This window comes from Eleutherodactylus coqui, chromosome 2 (genome assembly GCF_035609145.1).
Source record: "Eleutherodactylus coqui strain aEleCoq1 chromosome 2, aEleCoq1.hap1, whole genome shotgun sequence".
Taxonomy (NCBI): domain Eukaryota; kingdom Metazoa; phylum Chordata; class Amphibia; order Anura; family Eleutherodactylidae; genus Eleutherodactylus; species Eleutherodactylus coqui.
The window spans coordinates 183639973-183660591 of NC_089838.1; the positions used below are offsets into that span (position 1 = coordinate 183639973).

General features: G+C 44.5%; 1 protein-coding gene across 3 annotated transcripts in view; it reads left to right on the plus strand.

Moving 5' to 3' along the window:
- The window catches only part of DMTF1 (cyclin D binding myb like transcription factor 1), a 44331-nt gene that overhangs the window by 11226 nt on the left and 12486 nt on the right, over positions 1–20619 (plus strand). For 2 of the 3 annotated variants that reach the window (XM_066592017.1, XM_066592018.1), the window contains exons 8-15: positions 1946–2055; positions 4395–4623; positions 8959–9110; positions 13762–13971; positions 16682–16761; positions 16900–17058; positions 18635–19015; positions 19976–20117. In XM_066592017.1, coding sequence (XP_066448114.1) covers positions 1946–2055; positions 4395–4623; positions 8959–9110; positions 13762–13971; positions 16682–16761; positions 16900–17058; positions 18635–19015; positions 19976–20117 — 1463 coding nt within the window. The remainder of the gene's footprint in view (positions 1–1945; positions 2056–4394; positions 4624–8958; positions 9111–13761; positions 13972–16681; positions 16762–16899; positions 17059–18634; positions 19016–19975; positions 20118–20619) is intronic. The other variant, XM_066592019.1, reaches the window with a different exon arrangement.

A 20619-nucleotide genomic window follows, 5' to 3' on the forward strand; every position in this document is an offset into this window, starting at 1 on the left:
TGGAACACTTAGCCTGACTTAGCATGGGCGAGCACGATGTGGGGCCGTGAATCCCATCCCCATATTGCACTCACCATTCATGTGAAATCCCTGCGCATACAAGGCGTCTTTATGTGAAAACAGACTCGCATCACTTCGCGGGGTGTCTCCCATTGTTCTCAATAGCATCGCATGCACTTTGCATATGGTGCGATGCTGCCAACGGCGCCATTGAATACAATGGGCAGCGTGACGTAAGAGCACACACAAGACAGAACATGCCACAATTTTTTTCCCACATCGCAACAAGATGACACGCAGGAAAACATCACTCATGTGTATGACCCCATTCAGAAGAATGGGGTTCATATTTGTGTCTCACAATGCACAAATCTGGCATGATTTTATCACCTGTGTGAAGCCGGCCTTAGCATTACTAGCGTGATGAGGCCACGGCACTAGTGAAGCACAGGGGTCCATTCTAACGTTTTCCTCTGCAGAGCAGTACAGTACAGACTGTCCTGGTCCTACAGCTGAGAGTCCCTATGCTTGTGCTGGCGTATACCAATAAGGGAGTATATAGCGTATTTGTTACGGCACTCTGCCCCCCAGAGCGCCAGGTGGGGTGCCCTGATCTTCCCGCACCCCACTGTCCCTGCCTACTTGCCTCGGCCCTGGCTAACCCCAGGCAGACAACTGGGCAGCGGTCCCTGCGCTGGCTAGGGACCTGGCGACTACCTAGATGGAACTACCAACAGGGGACAGAGTGCCGACAGGAGAGGCAGGTGGAACAAACCAACAAAACTTACAAGCAGAGTAAGTCTGGAGATGGAGCTCACAGGTAAACAGACAGGATACTGACGAGCAACTAGCACAGACTGGAACAGACCTGACTAGAGGCTAGCAGAACCAATAACTGGCAGTGAGCTCAGGTCACTGCCAGCCTTTTAACTAAAAGCCTCCGCCCAGGGGCGGAGAGTGGGAGGAGCCGACTCTCCCACTGTTGCATAAGGAAGGTGGAGGAGAGCGGGCGGCACCCTACGGGCGGACACGCCCACGCCGCCGCACGCTGGCTGCTCCACGCTGCTGCATGGTAACATTACCCCCCCTCTGACGGGGGACCTCCGGGCCCCCGGAAACTCGACCAGGCTTATCCGGAAAATGACGGTGGAACCGCCGTACCAACACGGGAGCGTGAACATCACGTGCGGCCACCCAGGAGTGATCTTCTGGTCGAAACTCCTTCCAGGCCACCAAATATTGTAGGGTTCCTCGACACCGACGAGAATCCAGTATCTCCTGGACCTCGTATTCAACTTCATCCCGGACCAGGGTGGGCGGAGGGGGACCGGAGGTGGGCATCACCGAAGGGACAAAAGGTTTCAATAGCGACTTATGGAATACCCTGTGAACCCTCCATGTGGGGGAACAGACCTGACTAGAGGCTAGCAGAACCAATAACTGGCAGTGAGCTCAGGTCACTGCCAGCCTTTTAACTAAAAGCCTCCGCCCAGGGGCGGAGAGTGGGAGGAGCCGACTCTCCCACTGTTGCATAAGGAAGGTGGAGGAGAGCGGGCGGCACCCTACGGGCGGACACGCCCACGCTGCCGCACGCTGGCTGCTCCACGCCGCTGCATGGTAACAGTATTAATTGTGTAATACAAATGTATGCAGTTTTCCAGTATACTTTGTGAGTTAATTCCTCAGTTTTTTAGATCTCTGCTTGCAGTTATCTAATGGGACCCTTCACTGTTTATTTCCAAAGGACATGGCTGCGTACAGGACACAGCTCTATCTGTATTGTACCTGTAATCAGTCGTGTATCTTGTGTCCACCAGTTCATTAGCCACTGCAAGTCAATAAGCTATTTTCTAAATTTGTAATACTCTTAAGTTTTTAACAAAAGTTGCACTCGCAGGAGCAGAAGATTGATTGTGTGTGGTTTATGTATTCTCTTTCTCTTCAGGCTTCGTGTGAAGCATGGGAATGACTGGGCTACAATAGGAGCGGCTCTGGGTCGCAGTGCCTCATCGGTAAAAGATCGCTGTCGGCTAATGAAAGAAACGTGTAAAACAGGTGCAGGTCTTTCCCACTATACAGATGTCATTTCAGATGGATTTGCACTGCTTTAGTATGTATCTTAAGCGGATTGTTACCAGCTAGTAAATGGAAATGGCCCAAGTAATTATTTTTTATTTTTTCCATTAGCCCAGAACCCAGCTACATAGACTTAGATTTAAAACATAACATTGTGGCTGTAGCTACCACCAGGGGGAGCCTAGTGTTTATTATTGAGGTAGGCAGTAATCTCTTAGACTCTAGTAGCACTTACAAGGAACCAGAAAATGGAGCACCCTGTTTATGTAAAAGCGCTGCTTAACCCCTTTAATGCTACTGGACATAAATGTACATCCTGGCTAGGGGGCCACTTAATTCAACAGGATGCAAAGTAAAATCCTGTGACTGCTACGGGCTCAAAATCTGAGCTGTGACTGACACCGGCCTTCTGCTGCAGTGGCGGCCCACTGTTAACCCTTAAGCTCCATTAATAGAAAATAAAAAATTTATGAGACTAACTAATGCAACAATATTAACATTTTTTTTAAAAATTCCAAAAGAAGGGGTTTTATTCTTCACAAGTGTAAAAACTATACTCTTGGTATCATCGTAATCGTACCATCCCACAGAAAAAAAAATGAATAATTTATGCTGTAAAATAAATAAATAATGCCAGAGTTGATGGGTTCTTTTTTTTCTTTTCTCCGTTTTTTTTTAACAATACATTATATGTACCCAAAACATGGTACCGATAAAAATTACAGTTTGCCACACAAAAAATAAGCTCTTACATGGGCATGTCGAGAACCCATGTCTCCACCTATACTTCCAATGGAGACATAATGCACCAGTACGAAGGAATCCTCTATTAAAAACTGTTTTTTTTTTGTACGGCACACATATGAATGAAGACTTGCACCCCAAAATGGATACCGCTGTTTGTCTTGTGTTCAGAAATATACCCATTGTTGCCCCAATCTACTTACAGGACACAACTATAATGGAGGGAACACCCGTTGGATTTTAGGGCACAACTGAATAAATTCCTGGCCCCATTGCACACTTGTGCAGAAAAAAAATTGACTCCCTAAAAATACCCCCCCCCCCCCCGCCCCCCCTCCCTTTTCGGCATTCCCTAAATCTTAGATAAAAGTAATAATGTAAACTGTGTGGTATGTCCAAAGTGAGGGGTAATAACGGAGGCCTGGTTGGGATGGGCACATGGGGCAATAAAACCGTGTATCCCTCCTCCTCAGTGGCACTTTTTGGGGGGTATTTCTTGACCTCAGTGGCAGGGATGGGGTGTAGACAGTGGCGCTCTGTGAGGCTTATAAAGCTTGCCGAGGTTTGGTGGTCTCACACAGAAGGCGCTCAACAAGCTGCTCCTGGAACTGCATGAAGGCAAGCGTTCCCGGGGCTTCTTGTAAATTAGATATTACAGGTAGCGGTCTGAATAACGCCGGGCTCACACGGCCGTACATGGAATCTGCTTGTGGATCCCAGCTGTGAGCCTGTCCGTGGCCCTGCATACGTCTGCATAATGTACTGCAAATAACTGTGTACTCATACAGGCGGTCATGCGCAGTACAGCTTTTTTTGTTAGTATTTCGCGCGCTGTCTGTTAGCGTCCGCCATTTTGCTGATGGGCACATGCGCAAAAGCCGGGTTAAGGTCCGCGGATAAAGATCCCATCATGGGACAAATCCGGGGACGTTAGCTATGTCATTTTATCTCCCCTCATGGATACGATCCATAAGGGGAGAACGAAGTTTAACTTTTTTTTTTTTTTACACATTTTAATTTTACATGATCGCCGTTAAGCCAGTACTACATGAAGTGACACATTGGATAGGCGCCGACAGCAGAGAGGCTGGCAATATGCAGTAAGAGAACCCTGATGGACGTCTTCCAACATCGGAGCTGTACAGCCTTAAATCATAATGTCTTCAGACGTCAGACAGTGGATTGGAAAGGGTTAAGGGAGCTGTTGCACATTTATTACCTATCCATAGCTGGGGAACCCACTGTTGGGAACCCCACGATCAATAGAACAAGGGTTCCAAGCCCCGTTTCTCCTGACTTTACGACTGCAGTGAGGAGGAGTTGGAATGCAGTAGTTATCACATATGCACCCTGCTACACCATCGAAAGTCAATGGGGCTGATTGAGCCAGTGATCATACATTTTATCACCTGTCCCATGGATGCGCAATAAATTCAAATGGGAGAAAACTCCTGTAAATATAGCTGCAGAAAACAATGTTGCTTCAGTTTAGCATAATATGAACTTGAAAATCTTAATAATTTGGCTGATTATGTCACAGGCTCTTTTTTTACGTTTATGCATGTGATTCTCAGGGAAATGGACCGATGAAGAGGAAAGACGTCTAGCAGATGTTGTACATGAACTCACTGGCACAGAAATTGGTGATATAGTAACACAAGGGGTCTCCTGGGCTTCAGTGGCAGAAAGAGTGGGAACACGGTCTGAAAAGCAATGCCGCTCTAAGTGGTTGAACTATTTGAATTGGAAACAAAGTGGGGGAACACAGTGGACCAAAGAAGATGAAATCAATCTGATTTTAAGGTACGGCTAAAGTTTTTACTTCGATATCTTTTAAATTAGATTTAATCCATTTTACTCCTCAACTGCTCCAGTAGCTTATTTATTAAAGGGGTTTTCCATGGAAATACTATTGGTGACCTATCATCAGGATTTCAATGAGAGCCGTGCCTGCAGCTACAGGCGCTGGCCACTACATGGGACGTGGATGCAGAGACCTCCACTCCAAATACATAGCGGTGGGAGCAGAAGCCTCCACACCAACCTCTATATAATGGCCAGCACTTGTAACTGCAGACACGGCTCCCATTGATTTCAATTAGAGCCGTGCCTGCAGTTACAAGCGCTGGCCACTACACTGAGGTCGGTGCGGGGGCTTACGCTTTTGACTTCTGTGTATTTGCGGTGCTGACAGCATGCGCCCGCTCAGCTGATCGGTCATGGTCCTGAGCGATGGACCCTGCCGATCAACTATTGATGACCTATTCTGATGATGGGTCCTCAATAGTGTTTCCCTCCAAAACCCCTTTAAATACCCCATGTTATGATCAGAGTTTTCAGAAGTAGTGTGTTTGTATGCTTTTTATTTACTGCTCAGAGTTTATGCTTTGTACATGCTATATTTGCAGTAACATTCCTTACTCCAGTATTGATGGGACTGTTTAGGTGATTGGGATTTCAGCCAGTTATAAAGTAGAAAAATATTTTTATGTACCGTATATACCGGCGTATAAGACGACTTTTGAACCCCGAAAAATCTGCTCTGAAGTCGGGGGTCGTCTTATACGCCGGTAATGTAAAAAAAAAAAAATCATTACTCGCCTCCCCCGGCGTTCTGTCGCGCTCCGGCAGGATGTCGCTCGCTCCTCGTCCCCGGCGCAGCATTGCTTTCTGAATGCGGGGCTTGAAATCCCCGCCTCCAGAAAGCTAATACACACGCCGGCAGCCAGTTACAGCCATTCAATGACATCATTGAATGGCTGTGATTGGCTGAAGGCGCACGTGTGTTAGCAATCACACCCATTCAATGATGTCATTGAATAGTGTGATTGGCTGAAGCCACGTGTGTTTTAGCCAATCACAGCCATTCAATGATGTCATTGAATGGCTGTAACTGGCTGACGGCGTGTGTATTAGCTTTCTGGAGGCGGGGATTTCAAGCCCCGCATTCAGAAAGCAATGCTGCGCCGGGGACGAGGAGCGAGCGACATCCTGCCGGAGCGCGACAGAACGCCGGGGGAGGTGAGTAATGATTTTTTTTTTCTCCACTGTATTACCGGCGTATAAGGTGAAAGTTGGGGGGTCGTCTTATACGCCCCGTCGCCTTATACGCCGGTATATACGGTATGTTATAGGTTAACTTGAGTTAAAATAAATAGAGTTGCACTAAGTTTCAGGATACATTCTACATTCCTTCATTTATGTTCAGACTCCTCGATATGCAATCTGCACCTAGTGTCAGACTTCTTTTCATGTGGATGTGATGTCTGGACGTCCCGGATGCTGCTGCCTTCACTAGATGTCATTCCTGTACTGATTTTCCCCTTTACAGCCCATGATGAACCTCTTCTCTGCATCAGTTTCTGTCAGCACAACTGCAGAGTTTGCTGTAGAGTCTCTCATCTCTTTGCTCATATGCAGACTGTGATTTTTCTTTTTTCCCTTCTTGCAAACTGCTTTGTGTATAGTTTCCTCCTCATCTACACATTATCTCTGTAAGCTTCCCCCCATGATGACAGATTTTTTTCTCTCCTTTTTACATTCTGATCTGCTGTGTATAACCTCCTCCCCCTTCCTGCTGCTATCGCTAAGGTCCTCATACACATTAGAGATTAGTTGCCTAAACCCACCAATTTCAGGGAGACTGATTGAATGTGCGCTCTCAACTGTCTTTTTAACAGATTGTTAGTGAAAAGAAGGGTTGGGTTCATTGAATTTCAACAGCCGATTCTTTTATATATCTGCTGTCAGCATCACTACACACAGGGATATGTTGCAGTTAACTTTGACCCCTGTGTTGTGGCCAGCATTTGTAACTGCAGGCACATCTATTGTTAAAATCAATGGGAGCTACACCTGCAGTTACAAGCACCGGCCACTACACAGGATTCGGAGCAGCAGCTTCCACTCTGTATCCCTGTGTGTAGCAGCAATGACAATCGGTGTCCTATTAGCTGATCGGTCAGTGTTTTGAGAAATGGACTCCAGGCAATCAACTATTGTTTACCTTGATAGAACCTCAATCATCTATTTAGTCAACTGCAGACATAACAGAGGGGAAGCCAACAGTCTTACAGTACAAGCAAACGCAGGACAGCACGGAGGAGGGGGGCATGGTTAATCACCTGACACACACAAGAGTGTATGTATGTGTGAGATATATAAAAAAGCCTTGACTGACTGACTTGCCACTAATTCTCTAACTTCATGGTGAAATTTGGCATGACCATTCTTTAGGTCCTAAATAGGAAAGGTAAAGGGGTCACAACTCGATTACTCAATGCTAATTGCAAAAGTATTCACAGACTGAAATCCTAAACTAAAATATAACTTTTATTAAATTTTTATTATAAAATCCTACAAGGAAAGGTGAGGGCTTCATAAAAGAAAACGGAATGTGTGTTCAGATGATATTTACTTATACGTTTCTTCTCAAGCAGTCACACCAGTATAGTAGTGGTGGACTGCTATAGTTGTCACAATAGTGATATTCTGGTAACTATGATCCTTGTTGTCCCATTTAGTATCAGACAATCTAGAAGGAATCCATATCGATTCTGTTATACATCAAGCTCTCGTCTATCAGGCTCAACGCGTTTCCTCTCTTGCGCGATTCATCAGGAGCAAAAGTATCATACAGATAGAAACCGATCACTGTCAAGGATCGTGCACTCAATTATTTATGCCCAATTGTAGCATCAATTTAAATTGAGTTTATTGAGTGTCTAGAGATAGATTACAAGCATTTCGTACTTCCTCAATGAAATTTGAGTGAATTCCGCTATGTAACATAGAAGTCATCTGATCATCTATACAATTGATGAAATGCAGATGGGATGCACATCCGCAGGCAATCTTTCATCAGTTGGATATGATCTGCCAGTGCTGAGATCACGGCTATGAAGGGTCCCAGACCACGATGTGTCTGAACGAGATGAAAGTAGGCAACTTCCTAACCTCACTTTCTGACCCTAATATCTGAAAGTTTACGTGCCCTCTTAAAACCAAGGGTAACAGCAAATATATATACTGATCCCCTGCAGCAGTGATTTTTGTAAATATAATTGCAAAACTAACTGCACCCCTATGTAATGTAACTTCTCGGTGTTGTACAAGCGTGAAATTTAGCGTGAGCATTCTTTAGGTCCTAAATGAGAAGATTAGGAGGGGTGGCACATTCTGCAGAGGGACATCGGTACATGCAGCCTGAGGAGAATCTAACGCTCTTCTATGGGTATTTTATTCCTCGGTTCCTCTAAAGTAACCACAACTTTATAAAATGTTCTGTGCGAATAACGCGTATAGACCTATATCAAATTAACTCTTGCGAAGCCGGGTATATTGGCCAGTATTATATATTTCTCAGGTTTAAATGTAATATGGATCAAATTGGGCTGAAAGGAAGTGTAATGTTCCTTTAAACACAAAATGTACTAGTTTAACTTTGGTTTTAATCAATTCTCTCTCTGGTTCTCTCTATTCAGTCTCTGACTCTTCATATAAAATTCCACATATATCAGTTTTGTGGTTTTTGGATGCTAAATTAAATGTATTAATATTGTAGGTAAATATAGATAGACCTAAATGAGCAAATTAAAATATAGAATTTCCTTTTTTTTCTGTCAGCAGTTCTGTGAACACTTGATATGATCATGTAGTACCTCTAAAAACGCACCTCTTCAGGGATGCATACCGCATTCCCTAAACAAACTCCTCTATACACTGCCTGATAACATGCTCCCTGACCTACTGACTGCAATCCCTGCTAGCCATCATAAACCGCTCCTGTAGTCATATTGATCCTGCCGTCGCATAGCTAAATGTCTGACTGTTGTCTGTATATAACATCCCTCACTCTCCAGCACGCGATACTGTGCACACCTCCAGCCATTTTACCTTCTGTATCACCCCATTACTTGTAGTATGTAAGCTCGTTGGAGCAGGACCCTCACCCCTATTGTTTCCACCAACTGATTACGATTGTAACCGAGGTTCTGTAATTTTTTGTACTTTTGTCTTTTTGTATTCCCCCTGTCTATGTAAGCGCTGCGGAATATGTTGGCGCTATACAAATAAAGTTTATTATTATTATTATTAGTACCTGTTTGTACCTATTATTTTTATTCCTATCATTGACAGAGTAGCAGAGCTTGGAGTATTGGATGAGAATGACATTAACTGGGATTTATTGGCGGAAGGTTGGAGCAGTGTTCGATCTCCACAGTGGCTTAGAAGTAAATGGTGGACTGTGAAACGGCAGATTGCGAACCACAAAGATGTGTCCTTTTCTGGTATAGTAATCCTATTTAAAGCCAGTACTCTAGATTTACATTCTAGGAAGAACTTGACAATAACATGAATTGCATTATAGGAGCTTAGCTTATAAGTGTCCCATGAGAAGCCTGTTGACTGTTTAATACATCCAGCAGAATTGTGAATGCAGTTCTGCACTATAACACAGGCAGTAACTTAGGATCCATACACTATAGTGAATGCAAAATATTTAAAGAGTTCCCTTATTTTAGATAATTTATGCATAAAAAAATTGTGACTTGTGAACAACACAGGTTAGATCAGTGAGAAGAGGTGAGCACTGTCTCCCAATTTGGTTCTCCTGTTACATTTTCTACTCTCCTCAGAGAGCCATGTGTCAGGCATCTTATTTATGGCCTATTTACACGGAATGAGCTGTCGGGCAAATGATGCCCGGAAGCTCGTCCCAGTGATGCTCGCTCCTGTGCTGCTGCACAGGAGCGAGCATCACTGGCATTGCTGAGTGCTGCCATCATGGAGGCGTAGCAGGCTGGGAAGTGACCCCCCCCCCCCCCCCCCATCTGCTTTTATTCACTTTAAATAGTGAATGACTGCTGTTTACACTGAATGGCGTGTTGTTCAATTTTTTGCATGCTGCATGTTTTGAACAATAATCGTCCTGCGCAAATGGGCCATAAGGCAGTGTTTACATCTGTGCTGCGATTACCAGAGTTTGTATTTGCTATTTTGTCTGCGATATTGGACCAGATCTACATTAGAGGCTCCGATGAGATGCGAGTAACCTTAACCCTTTAACTAATGGCCATTTTTCGTGTGTTCATTTTTTTTCATCCCGAGGTTCCAAAAGCTATAACGTTTTTCTTATTTTTCTGTCGACATAGCCATATAAGGGCTTGGTATTTTGGGGGGCAAATTGTGTTTTTTAATGGTACCATTTAATGTATCATATAATGTATTGGAAGATTGTTGCTTTGCTGCTTTAAAAAAATAAATAAACTTTTAAATTATAAATGAAAAATCGTAATTTCTTGTCATTTTCAGAGCCCCAAAACATTCTTTTTCGTCAGTGGGCACTGTCTGATGACTTGTTTTTTGTGGGACGAGCTGTAGTTTTTATTGCTAACATTTTTGGGGGATAGAACGAGGACAAGACAATGTCCTAATTAATGTGGAAGGCCGACACCACCTTCGATAGAAAGGAGGGGGACAGGACGCAGAACCATCATGTCGTAATGTAAGATGGTGAAGGTGGTTTGGCCAACAAAGCTGTGAGCTCGGAGACCCAACGAATGGAGGAGAGACAGACACCAAAAAGGCTATCTTCCAGGACAGGAGACAAACAGGGATGCTTTTTCAAGGACTCAAATGGGTGAGTCTGCAGTGCTTCCAGCACCAGATTGAGATGCCAAGGCACTACAGAATAGCGGTGTGGGGGCACAGCGTCTGCCACCCCATGTAAAAAGGTACGAATGGCTCACTTTGACACTAATGGGGGTTGGAAAAGGATGGACTGTGCAGACACCTGTCCTTTTAGTGAACTAAGACAGTAGCCCATGTCCAGTCCTTTTTGAAAGAAAGACAGGAGTCAGGACAAAGAGAAACGCATAGGATGGACATGCCTCTGTTTGCACCAAAGGAAGAAGGTTTTCCAGATGCAATGGTACACCTGTGAGGAGGAGATTTTTCTGGCCTTCAGTATAGTCTGTATGACGGATTCTGTAAATACTCAAGCTCTTAGAACCATGGCTTCACCGGCATTCCGTTAAACAAAGAGTGGACAGACCTGGGTGGAAGAGAGTCTCTGAGAGGAAGGAGGTCAATCAGATATGTGTACCAGGTTTCTTGAGGCCAGTCTAGAGCAATGAGGATCACTTGTAGATCTTCTTGAGAAGACGGGGATGATTGAGAACAGAGGGAAGCTATAGGGGAATGTAAAGCTGTTTCAAGGTATTACACGGGCGTCCACTGCTCATTCCTGAGGTCCTGAGATCCGGACATAAAGTCGGGAAGCTTGTGATTGATTCTGGATATCATCATGTTGATTTCTGGGCGATTCCATGTGACGCAAATCTCTTGGAAAATGTCGGGGTGCAACTCTCTCCAGGATCAACCTTTTCCTGCTTGGGAAAACCGCTATCAATTTGCCCACACTTGAAATGTGTTTGCAAGAGGATTAGTATGCGGACTTCCGCCCATGTCAGGATCTTCACCACCTCTGCCATGGTCGCTGTGCTTCAGGTTACGCATTGATGATTTATGTACATGACTGCCTTTGCATTGTCCATTTGAATTCAAACTAGCTGAGCCGTTAGCTAAGGTGCGAAGGGAAGACAACTGGACGGTTCACCTTCCCTGCCTTGTGAGTTTCTGCAGGGTACCACCCCAGCTGAAAAGGCTAGCATCTGTGAAAGGTCAGAAAGGAGTACCCCAGATGCATCTACGGAGAGAGATGGCATGGCCCATTGGAGAGGGCAGGTGTGAAATTGGCCAAATAGAATTGCATTGAAGGAGAAGATCATCATTTTCAGCACTTGCATGTAGTGGTGAATGGGAACAGGGTTCTGAGTTTGAAGTGAGCACACCCATTTCTAGAGAAGATATACTTTCTGAGCCTGTCCTTTGACACGGTGTGTGCCGGTGTCCTGCTTCCACCACGGAAGGTCCAGACATTGAAATAGTGAAAAGGGAGACTTGGAGTGGTTGATAATCCACCCGAAGCGCAACAGAGTGCCCAGGGTGATTTGATGGACGGGATGGACCCTTCACTAAGATGTTGTCCAAATAGGGATGGCCACTATCCCACTGGAGTGGAGAAGAGCCATCACTGATGCCAGGACCTTTGTGAAGACTCGGGGGAGCTGTCATAAACCCAAATGAAGGAGCTGCAAATTGGTAATGAACTAAAAAAATGGCAAAGTGGAAATGCTGATGTGCCTTGCGAATTGGCACATGCGTCCCTAATGTCCATTGATCAGAGAAACTCCCCTTGCTCCATGGATGCAATGACAGTCCTAAACGACTCCATGCAGGAGTGCCGAATCATGACATACTGATTTAGTTTCTTCAGTTTCAGGATGGGTTAAATTGTGCCCTCCTTCTTGGGCACCATGAATTGCTTGGAATAAAACCCCTTGAATTGTTCTTGGGGGGGAAATTAGAACGATGACACACTGGGAAAAAGGGTGTATATCACCTGTGCCAAAGTGTTGCTCTTGAAGGAGACACCGGAATTCTGGAGCCAAAGAAGGGATTTGGAGGACAGGTGGAAAACTCAATGGTATAGCCAGAGGAAGTAATCTCCCAAGCCCAGGCATCTGAAACATGGGCATACCAGGTCTCCCTGAGTAAGAAAAGTTGTCTACCCATCCTGGATGTTTGGGTGTTGGCCGTACTTCATCCAGAGGATTTCATAGAAGAGGACTTGAAGGCCTGGGGACAGGGACGCCAGGAGGGTCGTGGTTTAAAGGAAGGCTCCTCCCTTTGTTCTCGGGAGGGCTTCTTGACATCCGAAGCCTGGGATCTGGTGTGGGGAAAGGAACGAAACTGAGGTCTTTTCTGGTGCACAGATCTAGCACACTTAGATCTACTCTGCGGCAGGTGGCAGCTTTTACCACCAGTGGCTTTGGAGATAATCTTATCTAGTCTGGCACTGAAAAGGTATGAGCCAACAAAGGGAAGACCTGTAAAGGAATTCTTAGAGGCCGCATCTGTGGTCCAGGATTTCAGCTATAGAGTCTGACGTGCCGCTATAGAAGGTGGGAGATTTACTGCTGGTGATGACTACCTTTTTTTTTTTTTTTTTTTACTCTTTTGGGAAGGGATACATGGTGTTCAAACTCTTCGGGTTTAGTGAAACGCTTGCAAGGGAGGTTCCACTTTCTTGCCAGGATGTCCTCGAACTTGGCATGAGAGGGAAAAACTTCCAAGAACATTTGGACGCCTGAAGGAAGAAACTTTAGCGGATGTAGAGGGCTCCTTATCTTTCACCACAAGCGTATCCTTCATGGCTACTATCAGGCTATCGACCAAAGGAAAGTTGTTTTTTGGGGGGGCCTAATACAGTTAATTGGCAGCCCTGAGAGCCTTCAGTAGGCCCAGGGCTGCCATGGCAACCATTGGCATCTTGCAGTCTCATCATGGAGATGACGATGGTGACTCAGGGGGAACATCTCTCTGGCTGATAGTTTACATGTGATGGTCAGGATTGAGCACAGATTTAAGCTGTTAAGCAGCCGCAATTGGAGCTAGCTCTGTCCGCAGCTGTTTGCAGTGGGTGTCTGCTGTCAGAAACAGCCAACACTCACTGGGTTATGAAGCAGGCTTGGCTTCAGAGGGGGAACGGGTTAATAAGTACTTTCTGAATGTCCTGACATTTCCTCTGAGGAGAGATGAAAATGCTAACTGGAACCAAGGGCTCATAGTTCTGCATTCTAACACTCCATTGGTTCCTCAGCATCCCAGACCCAAAATATCTGACATTTCTAGGATCTACCAGAAGTTTTCTTTTTAAAATAGATGTCTTGAAGAAAAATGTTGAATAGAGTTTAACCATTATGTGAATAAGCTCCTCCATAGCTCAGTCCTTGGTGCAATAAATGGCTATGATTTAACAATTTCCATCTGGTATTTTTTTGAGAGACGTTATTAATAATGAATTTCTGTTTTCAGTATTAATTAAAGGACTTAGACAGTTGCATGAAAACCAAACTACTCTGTTGGGTGCTCAGGAGCTAGAGAACAAAGCGGACATCCAGTCCCAGAGCGGAGCCTCCAGTGTGCAGCATGTACAGATAAGAGTGGCTCACTTGGAGGAGAGCCCAAGTCTGCCACAGAGTTCAGTGGCCGCTCTGCAGATCCCTGTACAGATCACGCACCTTTGTAAGCATGGCACCAGCTGATGGCATAAACTGTAATCTATATTCTGGCTATGAGTGGATAAAGCTAACGGCACATGCATATTAAAATATTAGTAATCTGCATAATTCAGTTAGCAAAACACTTGCAGAATTTACAATGTCAGTATTAACATTTTTAGGAAAGGATTTTTACCCTTTAAAGTCTGTATGCACTAGCCACGGAATAAGAAAAATATGTCTAATAGCTGGGGGTCCGACCTCTGGGACTCTCAGCGATCCCAGTGATAGATTCGGATGCTTCATGTGACTGAAGCAGCCATGCGCATGATCGGCCGTCATTTCATTCACTTCTATGGTTCGGAGGGAGATTGGCAAGCATGTTGATCGCTGACCTGACCCTTAGACGTGAATAGAGCAGTGGTAGAGCTTGCATACTGCTGCTCCAATTACATGGAGCATTCTGGTCTTGAGATCACCAGGGAACCCAGTGGTCGGACCCCAGCGATCAGATCTTTATCTCCTATCCTGTGGATAGGGCATAAATGTCTTTAAAGGAAGTCTGTTACCATTTTTTGGGTAGCTAAAGCAGAATATAATGTTAAATGTGTGATGTGATCTGGAATGCGTTGTTATATTTAGGCCTCCTGCACACGAACGGGTTGGATTCCGCATGCAGGGGCCCACAGCGGAATCTGATCCTGTGCCCGACCGGCGACCCTGCGTACCTGTTTTCTTTCGATTTCTTCTGTAGTGTGGATGGACGCGGTGCACCTCCGTTGGACATGCGCAGTACAGAATTTTTTTTAATGTTTTTCCCGTGCCATTACTGGGCGATAATGTGGGTACCCGCAACCAATCCACAATGTCACTTGCGGACTGACCACGGGTCGGATGGCTTCCATTGTTGCCGTACAAAAATAAAGCATGCAGCAATTTTTCCTCTGCTTGTGGGAACCGCAATTCATTTCCGTGAGTGTGCAGACGTCCCGCACCATTGCCAGCTGTTAACTGTCCGATGGGTGGTCCACCTCTGCCTGCGGTCTGGGCTCTTTGAATGCCTATTGTTGCAAAAGCTGCCCACTGGAGAAGTCATGCGTTCCACGGTCACTGCGCTTACGCTGCACTAATACGTGGGCGTGATTTCAGTGAAGGCCTATTTTTTGTAGCCAAAAAAATAGGTGACAGACCTCCTTTTAAAAGGAAAATCTCTTTAATAAGTTACATCTTGTACATTTTTTCCAGTGATACATTTATAACAAACCTAAAGTATGCAACATATAAGTCATAATATAATAGGACAAACGTCCAGTGTAAACTTACCTTGCCCATAAGAATTTATAACCTATAGAATGTTTATTGTAACTACTTGCAAGCAGTTGTCTCTCTTATAGTCTTGTCTCTCTAGTCTCGCGCTCTCCTTTTGGCCAGTTTCACATAAGTGTATTATGAACAGATTTATGTGCCTGTAAAGCCTCATGTCCACGGGGAAAATCAGGCCTGCTACGGATTCTCCACGGAGAATCCGTAGCGGGTCCCTCCTGCCCCGCGGACATGAGGCATTAAAATAAGAATAAACTTACCTGCAGCGGACCGTGCATATCTTCTCTTCTTTGCGGCCGGATCTTCTTTCTTCGGCCCGGCGGATGTGCTCGGCACGCCGGCTGCGTGCCGCGCGCATGCGCAGGGCACATCCGCCGGGCCGAAGAAAGAAGATCCTGCCACGAAGGAAGGAAGATCTGCATCGCCCGGAGCAGGTGAGTTTAATTCAGGCGCGGGTCTCCTGCGGATCCTGACGGCTTCCATAGGCTTCAATAGAAGCCTGCGGGAGACCCGCACCTAAATGGAGCATGTCCATTTTTTTTCATGCTCCAAGATTTTTTAAATTCACTTTTATTGACCATCCGTGGGTATTTATCTACCCGCGGGTGGTCAATGTATCCCTATAGGGTGCGGATCCGCGTGCAGGTGATCCGCTGCGGATTTAAAATCTTCTTTTCCCCGTGGACATGAGGCCTAATACAGACGAGTGTCCCAGCCCAACCATGGGTCTACTGACCAGAACTCAGCATCATAGAACCCTGCGTTTGTCAGTAGACCCCCGGCTGGGACACTTGGCCGTACTTTGGGTGCATTTATGCTCATGTGAAACTGACCGAACTCTGTTCTGTCTAAACTGCGTTGCGTTTCCATGTACAGATGTTGAGCAGATTGTGGCCAAGCATGGTGAAATTGTAGTTCTAATTCCTTTATGCTATAATACTGCAGAATATGTTGCACTGTGTAAATAATACTGCTTACATAAGTATAAAGGATAACCGACTTTTACATTGCCACCCTAGTAAGTTATCTTGACAACTTGTGAAATTCAGCTTATTCTTGCCTCCAAATAATTAAATGCCTAGATTGAGGGGGGCAGATGGCTTTGAAGCATGTAAAACCAATCAAGTCTGGGCTACAATAACCAGTTGTACATCAGCTTTATTTCTGATGTACTACAATGTCACATTTATTTTCCAAAGATCTATGGTATATCTGCCAAGGATGCCCAAACAATATACAATTCATCAGTTTTGCCCAAGATGCATCTTTGACTAGGTGACTTTAAAATCTCTCTTGAATCCGTATGCCAAGTGAAATGACTGCACACGCATACCTAGTTCTACAATTCGTCTTGTTCAGATATTAATATGCTAGATTTATCAGCTAATGGTCTTGCTTTCCCTGTATTATAGCCTCTCCTGAATCTTCATCTCCTAATGCCGATTCGGACTCGCTGTCAGCAGGAACACTGCAGACTTTTGAGATCCTTCCAGTAAGTGAATAGCTGACTACATTTCTCACTTTTATAGCACAATATTGTATTGGGTTCTACTGCTACATAATAATGAAGACAAGAAAAGATGATACTAATTATCTAATTTGAATTAAAATCTCCTTATCTTTTCCCAAGTCTTTTTACTTGCAGCCAAGCGGTACCTCAGGCACCTTCATCCTGCAGACAAGTTCTAGCCAAAGTCTTCCATTAACGCTGACATCAAACCAAGGTGTGACCCTGACCTCAAACGCCTCCCCAGTATCTCCAGAGCAGATTATTGTGCATGCCTTATCTGTGAGTAAGAGCAGACATATTGCCTGCATATATATTATTTACAGGTTACATAGTAAAACATTAAAGGGGGCTTCTGAGATCATTTAAAAAAAAATCAAAAAAATCCCATGATTTATACTCTGGTCTCTCAAGTTCCTGCATCTCCCGTTTCACAGCCGCTGCTTCCCTCGACGTACTGTTTATGTTTAAAGGCTACAGTCAGACTGTGTATGGGACATCACATGCTGCTGCAACCAGTCACAAGACCCAGCACTCGATCACCGAGCTCCGTGGTTGGCTGCGGCAGCCTGTGACGTCCTGTACACAGTACATCACAGGGAAGAACAGGCGCTGCCGTTGTGGGAGTTGAGGTGAGACGTGAGTACAGGCTCATTTGTTATTTTCTATCATGGGAAGCATCTTAACTTTTTTTTTTTTTTTATCTCGCATGACCCCTTTTTAGTGATGATGTTTTTCAGGTTTTAGCATTTTTCATAAAATCTTCAAAATGTATATGGGGGACGATTCTCACCACGTCTTGCTGGATTCTGCCTGATTTCCTGAGACTGGGATTCAGACAAAACCACAGGCTTCTATTGCTCAAATGGAGACCATTAAGGCATTAATACATTAGTCGTAGTTTCTTCTCAAGAAACCACACTCTGATCTTTTTAATAGTAACCCATGTGATGCTGGAAACACAGCAGGAAATGTAGTTTGTGATAATTTTTTAAAAATGTTGTTGCATTGGTGGTTCAGAGTGGACTGAAGGTGCAAGCTTTAACTGTTTGGTTCTCTCAGGCTTTGTCTGCATGGCGTTTTTCACTACGTTGAGATTCCATCTCGGGGTTCCATCACAAGTGCCGAATATGACATTGAGACAGAACCCCAGAACAAAATTATCCACTGTCCTTAGTGAGATGGATACCACTTTAGTCTCCATTTGACATAGGTTCCACTCATTTCCACTATATTTGGAGCCTGCTACACTATTCTGTACTTCAAATATAGTGGAAACTAACAGAATCCTTGTTAAATAGACACTATAGTGATATCCATTTCTCTAATCACAGTGAATGGTTCCGTCTTAATTTCGTTTTCTGCACTTGTTGCAGAACCCCAAGATGGAATCCTATGGTATAGTGAAAACACTAGTAATGAAGCCTTACTCACCCATTGTAGCTAACTTGCTACAAACTCTACTACAGGAGACACAACATATATGCATAATATATGTACAGGAGTGTTGCACGCTCTCGATTTTCATGTGCGACTCTATACACATAAGCCATTTAAGTTTTGCCTGTTGATGTTGATGGTAAAGATCTTGCAATAGGAAGTGATTTATGTACACTAGATTCAGGAGAACGTGAAGTAGTTGTCATAGTCAGACACTGCTTTGTTCTCCAGATGGCTTGTTACAAGTGAGAGTTGGAAGAAAAAGCCAATAGGTATGTTCAAAGATAATACCGTTATACCATCTGTGTACTGCACTCAGTAGAGGAATGAATAAAGCACAAGTTACTGTTTTCTTGCATAAGTTCTGCTATCCAACTAAAATGCAATGTAAACTTCTTTTCCTTCTATCTACTCACAGCCTGAAAATCTCCTGAATGCAAGTGATAACGTCACAGTCCACTGTCATACGCCAGGGATTATAATCCGCACACTGGCTTCTGAGGACACTTCTTCACCCCTCGCTCAGACTGAACTTTCTGTTGATCCTCACTTGCAACAAAATGACTTGCACAGTGCTCCGAGACCTCTGAAAGCAGATTGTCTTCCCCACGAGAGGCACAACACGGACATAAATGTCAGCCAGGACGCTTTATATTGCACTGAGCGGTCCATAACCGTGGGCATCAGGGATAACATGAAACTTCTCCATCATCCTGGAACCAATGTAGAGGACATGGCAAGTGCACACATAAAGACTGATGACGGGCACGTTGACTTGACTGATAACTATGTCAAAGAAGTAAGGACGCTATAAATCAAATATTCCTTCCAGTATTTTCAGTTTTTATGTTGTCTGAAATATTCTCTAGATGTGGAAAATCGTCATTGATTTTGTGACAGCGTGAAAGAGATTAGTGTTTTTATATAGTACTATTTGTTGTTCCATATGACATTTTGATTACTTTCTATTATATTTTTTGTAAGGTGAAATAGGCAAAAGTAACTATTTTTGCCATTTTTTTTTCCAGATTAAAAAAAAACAACTTTTGTCCCACTAGCAGACTTGATTATCAGTATTTTTTATTACCCTCCTAATAAACTACTATACTTCAGTATAATCGTGCATTAGAAAGACTATGAGGTCAGCCAGAGGCTGAGCCTAGCAACCCATCAGGACCCCATAATCACATTGCAAGCCCCCTCCCTCTGCCAGCATTTTACATGCTGCAATCACACTGACCACAAGTGCATAAAGAGTTAAACACTGGGATCTGTGTTGTTTTCAGTCCCGATGTTAGAGTAAGTGCCTGGTTGCCATGTGACAGCTGAGCACCCGCTTCCCCCCAGCATGAGAAACCTGCACAATAAACCTCATTATTGCCACCGTCAAGACACATGGGCCGTCGTTAAGGAGATAAATGGCTGTAGCTCTAGTTCTATCTTGGCTACAGCCACACTTTTGGTCTTATATTAAAGCCAAAAATCTTGGAGCGTCTACAGCTATGATAGAACTGCGGCTACAGTTGCTTGAAATGAAAGTGGGAACATTGAATTTACAGCTGTCACTTAAAGGGGCATTTACTGTTGATGACGTATCCTCATGATAGGTCATCAATGGTTGATCACTGGGGATCTGCCGCTCAGGACCCCTGTCACTGCAGCGAGGCTGCATGTCCTCATCCGGATCAGAGCTGGAAGTGTAACGGGTGCCTTCACTCCCATGGAACTACTGCAAGTAATTGGTATTTTTCTCTTGTAGGATCTCAGGCCTTCTGCTCTTGAAGAACACGTTGGTCAGCCCGCTATTGAAGGAACAGTATTGGTAGTCCCATCGTGCCATGGCTACATACAATCAGATGATATTGATGGGGAATCTGTGCTTCCACTTACTACACTTACAGGTAGTCCTTGGCCGAATGTCACTTGTTTTAATCAGATTTACACAAAGCTATTTTAGACCAGCAATGTAGGATAGAAGGAACTATGTCTTTCATTTCTAAATAACAATGTAAAGTAAATATTGAAACTTTGCGACATATCACCTAATAGCTTAGTTACTTCTCTTTATAGCTCCATTTAGACGGAACAAATGTCTGGCAAACTATGCCTGACACTCATCCCTGTGTGGTCTCGCTCCCATGCTGCTGCACGGGAGCTAGTATCTCTGACTCGCTCATAGAGCGGCCAGCAGGGGGGCGGGGAAGCTGGAGGAGATTTCTCTGCTCGCTTTTACACCCGCCCATCTCCATTGCCTTAACATAGCGGCTGTTCAGTACTGAACGGCTGCTATTTACACTGAGCGATCAGCTCATCGTCCATTGTTTATGCTGCATAAACGATGGACGATGAGCAGATTACTGATCGTTCAGTGTAAATAGCAGCCGTTATGTCAATAGAGAGTGG